The 6,000-nt window shown below is 46.9% G+C and overlaps 1 protein-coding gene across 2 annotated transcripts in view; it reads right to left on the bottom strand.

Moving 5' to 3' along the window:
- Positions 1-4,217: 4,217 nt before the first annotated feature.
- Positions 4,218-6,000, bottom strand: part of COP1 (COP1 E3 ubiquitin ligase) — a 128,584-nt gene continuing 126,801 nt past the window's right edge. For both annotated transcript variants that reach the window (XM_062003461.1, XM_062003462.1), the window contains exon 20: positions 4,218-5,330. In XM_062003461.1, the coding sequence (XP_061859445.1) occupies positions 5,313-5,330 (18 nt within the window). In that variant the 3' untranslated portion in view covers positions 4,218-5,312. The remainder of the gene's footprint in view (positions 5,331-6,000) is intronic.

Raw genomic sequence — 6,000 nt, 5'->3', positions numbered from 1 at the left:
GCTGCTCTCCTTCCTAGCAAGGCTGCTGGTGCAGAGAGGGGCAGTGGGAAGTCAGGCAGGCAGGGCTGGAAGGGCACATTGGTGTTCACTGGTGTGCGATTCACGTTGAGCTCACGTTGCTGGCTTGGTTTCAGCTGTCACATGCTATTACTCATGCCTTCACATTTGGGTTTTCTTTTTTTTCTGAAAGTCTCCAAATTATTTTCCTTGGCTGTCTGAAAGGATTTTAAGAGACTAAGTGACAGCGTGCTTCCCAGCCCAGGGAGGGGCAGAGGCGCCAGAGGGATTGGGGGGAGGACAATGGGGTTAGAGACATTCATAGAACTGCTACTGGTACAAGTCTTCAGGTGAAAGCCAGTCCCATTGCCCCCTTCCCCCCCCAACCCAATTCTGGAGTCCAACAAGAGCATCACAGTTAGTATATCTCCCCAGACAGATGAGGGAGACAGCAATGCCTTTAAGAGAAAGCAAACCCAGGAGAGGCAAAATGTTAACCTGCCTTTCTCTGCCTTTGCTGCTGCATGGATCAGAGGCCTTGGGCAAGCAGCTATCACAGCTGAGATTGTTTCCCCCCTCCCCACTCTCTGATGAGCTATTTTCCACCACAGCCCACTGATGGTTCCACACACTTGCTATTCCAGGCAGATCAAAAGAGGCTGTGCTGGGTGCACGAAGTCCTCCTTCACCTGAAAGGTTCATGAAGGGTGTCAGGAGGATGGAGCCAGGCTGTTCTGAATGATGTCCAATTATAGGAAAAGGGACAATGGCTACAAACTGGAAGGTTGTACCTTAACCCATAAGAGGTTCCAAAGAAACATAAGGAAAAACTTCTTCACTGTGAGGGTGAGGGAGCACCGGAACAGGCTGCCCAGATGGGTTGTGGAGTCTCCTTCTCTGGAGACATTCAAAACGCACTTGAATGAGTTCCTGTGTGACCTACTCTAGATGGTCCTGCTATGGCAGGGGGGTTGCACTGGATAATCTTTCGAGGTCCCTTCCAACCCTTAAGATTCTGTGAAGCAGAATCCCTCACTTTTTGGCCTTACAAGATTTTTTCCTGCTGCTTAATGTCTTGTCCTGTCTCTGCTGAGTAATGACGACCAGCCACCAGTCAGAGCCAGAGTTTAAAGTGTGAAAGCTGGAAAGATTTAAACCATTTTTTTTGGCAAGACCACCTCAACTCAAACAGCTGGTTAGCACATGGAGCAGAGGAGGAAGCCTCGCTTTAACCCAACCAACCATTTAAACTTATTTAAGAAGACATTAAAGACACAGAACACCCAAATATGGCCCTGCAGTTGAACAGAGATAAAGATGAGAAAACCCTCACTTCAAGAACCCATTTGCAGCTCACTCTGAAAGCAAAACTAAAGCCAGCTATGCTGTGATGGTGACCTGAAGGCTGTGGAGACTTGGTCTACAGATGCCTCTCCAGAAGACACAAGATACAGGCGCTAGTCCTTCTGCCACAGATGCTGCTATAATTCATGGCTTCCCATGGTCTCAAGCACGCCAAATCCTTTGTTTCCTCAACATTTAAAGCAGGTGACAGTCCCCAACCTCCTATGGATGCTCTCGAAGAACCCTACATTCATAACTAAGTGCAGCTCACGGCCTCTGCACTGCTGAGAGGATAGGAAACCTCTCTTAGAGAGCAAGTGAGGAAGATCCTTGTGAGGCTGGCCTCAAGAAAAAAAAAAAGAGTCTTTGCAGGCAGTGTTGGGGCCTGGCAGGAGGGAGGATGCAATGACCTTGGCTGGCTGCTGGCCAGGCCGCTGGTGTTATCGCTGCTGCCTGCACACGTGGATGCTGCTGACACACCAGATGATGTCCTCGAGAGAAACGCCGCAGTCAATGCTCCCCTTTGGCCTCAGGTCACTGCAGGTACTTGCTGGGTATTTCTGGCCTCTGAAAAGCAGCAAGGAAGGAAAGAGGACTTTTGAGGAAAGAAGGAGTTAGATTTACCTTTCCAATTACCTGCTGTTGTCGTTATGACCTTCCATAGTTAAACAAAATTACCCTAAACAAGCAAGGCTCCAGCACTCGGGCCGAACGCTGGCATTAGCAGCCGTCCACTCACTGCTGAACAACCCTGACATATTGAGATTAATTAAAATTTCCCCATGACCATCATTTTTGATTCCCTCCAGCGCTGAATTTCTTTTTAGCACCAAGGCATGTTCCTCCTACTCTTCTATTAAATGCTTCAAAATTAATTAAAGAGACTGGTTGGCCAGGCAGGGTTTTTAATTCCCTTTCTCAAAGAAAAAAATCTGACTCACCCAACACCTCTTGCAGGGACATGAGCACTGGAAGCAAAACCACTCTGGGGCAGGTTCCAGCCAAGGGGTTTGTAATTCTTTTCCTTCAAAAGAGGAAAATGAGAATAAGGACTCTAAGTGCCCATCACCTGCAATTAATTTTAGTAAGGAAAGTGGTTAAGTGCTGGAACAGGCTTCCCAGAGGGACTTCTGAATCTCCAGTCCTTGCTCTGTTGAGTTGTGAACATCTCCAAGCCCTGGAGCATCCTCACCCAACTTTGAGGCAAACCCTGCTGTGGGCAGGGGGTTGGACCATAGACCTCTAGAGATCCCTCTTAACCTCAATCACCCCCTGACTCTGAAAAGGCTGAAAACCTGACAGGGACCATTTGTTGAGGAGGTAACTAATTAAAAAAAATATTGACCAAATGTGGAAAAAATATTACAGTAAGTAATTATATGCAACTTCATATGTCAGCTGCAAAGAGTTACCTGAAGGGAAGAAAATTAAGGGGATTAGAAGAAGGAGCGTACCACTTGTGACGAAGAGACAAAGACAAAAAATGCCATTAACTTGTGTTTATGAGCTGCTGTGTTTCTAATTAGGGCCAGGCAGCAAATTTGCATTCTATCTTGATTGAAACAAAATGAAAAGCAAAAAAATAAGGGTGGCCAATGTTAAATTGTTTTCCCTGTTTAATTCAAGGAGTAACCTTAGAGCATTCAAAATACTCTCAGCTTCATTGGAGTGATTTCAATTTAAAACACAGAGGACTTGAAGTGGGGAAGAGAGAAGGACTGAGGTCACCTGCATGGCTTGGAGCTGGGGTGCAACAGCAGCCTCTGCAGCTTGCAAAACAAATTCGGCATCAATAAAGAGGCTGGAGCCTGAGGCAAACCTACACCTGAAAGCAGAGGAAGCAGCAAGAGCGATGGCTGTCAGCTCCTTGCACTGGCCCTGCCTTTGGAGGCGGCTGTCTGGGCAGTGTGCTTCACACAGTCCAGCACAGTCATCCAGCACCAGATTCTCTTAAAATGCAGCAAAACAGAAACTGAGCTAGTGCTCAGCAGGATGTGGCAGACAGCTACCATCAGGTAGAAGGAACCAATTTCATTTCCTTCTATCACAGTGACTCACATGACACAGACCTGCAGGTAGCACCTCTGAGCAGCTAACGTGCTCTCTCCTCACTCCCACCCTTCACTAGCATGTCAAAAAACATGAAGAAAACCAGCCCACAGCATCTGAGGGCCATCCACACCTCTCTTGGAACGGAGCATCACATTTCTGACCCTCGGCCAAGACTCTCCAGCAGCAAAGAGCAATTTTGATGTCCCCCACACCCTTCTACCTTTGGAGTAATATACATATCCCCTATGGCCCCACTCAAAACAGGCCCCAGCACTGAATCAGGAGAGGCTCTGTCCCCAGTTCTGTTGTAAGGCTTCACTCTCACTTCTTTGTTCATATTCTCAAAGAGCATCCTTGCTTTCCCTTTCTGCTCTGGGAACAAAGGATGTGAGAAGGTCACACAATCCTCTTGGAAAGACCAGAATCACGGTTTTAACACCTGGAGGACATAAGACACCTTTTGCATGCTCCAGGTTACAGATAGAAGCTGATGGGAAGCCCAAGACTGTGGCAGGGCCTTGCTTTGCTGACACAGAGAGCAAAGTCCCATCCTCAGAGGCGCTAGGATGATGCATACTGTGATGAACAAATGTGGACAGAGTCTCTTTCCAAACCAAAATGCTTCCCAGAGGTGTCACCACATACACTGCACTTCCATCACCCACAGCTAGGAAGAGATACTACATCCACTCATTCAAATTCCAAGCTTAACAATTTGTGGCAGCTCTCACGGCCGCTCAGCGTGGCTGCTGCTGGTGAAGGCTGTCTGCACCTTCTCATCCCCCCGCTATCCTGCCAACAAAGCAACAACAACGCTTTGCACCATGGTTTATTCCCCCTCCGTATGTACAAGTAAGTGTATGCATGACCATTAAAAATAAGGCTACTTATATCATGGCTCTGAAACACATTACAAACCAAATCCAACCCCTCTTGTTACAACATTCCAAATGCTTGGCTTGTATGGTGTGCACAGGGAGGCCAACACAACCAGACCACATGGGCAATTACGTGGTGAAGGGCTTCAGTAATGGGATCTAGAAGCTTCCTCCTCTAGCTGAGATAGTCAAACAGCCAGGTCTGTGGGAGGGAGATCGTTATCCCATGACATCTTGGTGAGGTCAGTCCAGGTCTCAGGTAGGTCACCTCATCTCAGCATGTTACTGGTGGCAGGCAGCAGAGGGGCCCAGGCTCACACTGATGGGAGGACAACTTCACCCTCTTCTTTGGAGTTGCCCCATCAGTTGAGGCAGTAGCATGAGGAGAGGAGAAAGGGGAAGCTGCCCTCCTCTTCTTGATGACCAGAGGTCTTCAGTCTCCAGAGGTGTCAACCTCCGTGACATTTCCCAACATTTAATGCATCTAAAAAGTTAACAACTCAAAGGAACACCCAAACCCTATCATTATAGGATCTCAAAGTGAATCACTTGCATGTCCAGGTAAGGCTTAGATATTTTCTTTTTCCAACGGAGATGAAGAACAGTCCATATGTAAGTAACTGGCGTTGTGCAACTGAGGACAGCCCTGTGGGGTCCTGTAAGCTCCCTTCCCAAGTAAATCCGTTCCCGTATGTAACAAGAGAGAATCTTCCAAGCTTTAGCTTGTGGCTCAATAAATTTTATTATTCCTTTTTGTTTTTATTTAAAAGAATTTGTTTTCCTGTCATAAAAATTAGACAACCATACCACCATCAGCAGCAGCAAAGTCTGTGGAGTTAATGTTGATGGCAGACAGTTCACTGGTGTTTCCAAGTGTCTCAAAAATGTCCTAGAAAGTCCATAAATGGAAAAAAAAACCCAAACATGATGGTTTTGGGGAGGAACATCAAGGTGGTTTTGGTTTCTTGCCCCACTGAGGATCCCAGACGAATACTGTAGCATACAGCAGGACCAAGTACCTCATGCCTTGAGAAAAACCCTTCATACCAGCTCCAGTACCTGATTAGTAGGGAAGACGAGACATTTAAATAGGAATGTATGACATTCATTACCTCTTACATCAGCACATAGATCATTAGGACAGGACTGATCCTTCTGTCTCCACCCCTTACCCTTTATTCACCAGCATGCAATATCACACAAATGGGATAAGCACTTGGCAAGGACCCCAATTTTGATGTCTGCTCTTGCTAAGATAAATTACTGCATAAAGCAAAGCTGTGAAGAGTTGCCTTGTTTTCACTCATTCCAACCAACCAGCTCTTAGAAATCCTGTAATGGAGACCAGAGATTTTGTGCTCTCAGCCCTCTGTGCTCACATTTTCCTGGCCCACACTAAGTTGGTGTAGTAGCCTCTGAAGAGATAGTTTAGTGATGGCAGAAAAGCCAGGACCTGTCACAGCCTCTATTAACCTGCTTTGACTTCACTGGGGGAAGCTCTGAAGCTTTAGTCCATGGGTACTGTCTGGCACAGCATCTGCCCCCAGACTGAAGTGGGTTTCTGCAAATCCAGTCCTTTCTCAGACCATTCCACCTTTCCCCTGCATGCTGCCAAAGGCAAATGGAAATACCAGGGTTCTGACAGCCCTGGCTGTTTGCACATTTCTCTGTCTACCTTCTCTCATTAGCAAGCCAAGCATGTTAGCAAAACCTCTCCTCTCTAATCACT

Source organism: Colius striatus, chromosome 10, assembly GCF_028858725.1.
Source record: "Colius striatus isolate bColStr4 chromosome 10, bColStr4.1.hap1, whole genome shotgun sequence".
Classification (NCBI taxonomy): Eukaryota; Metazoa; Chordata; class Aves; order Coliiformes; family Coliidae; genus Colius; species Colius striatus.
The sequence above is the reverse complement of the archived record's forward strand: the minus strand, read 5'-3'. Positions and strand labels throughout refer to the sequence as shown.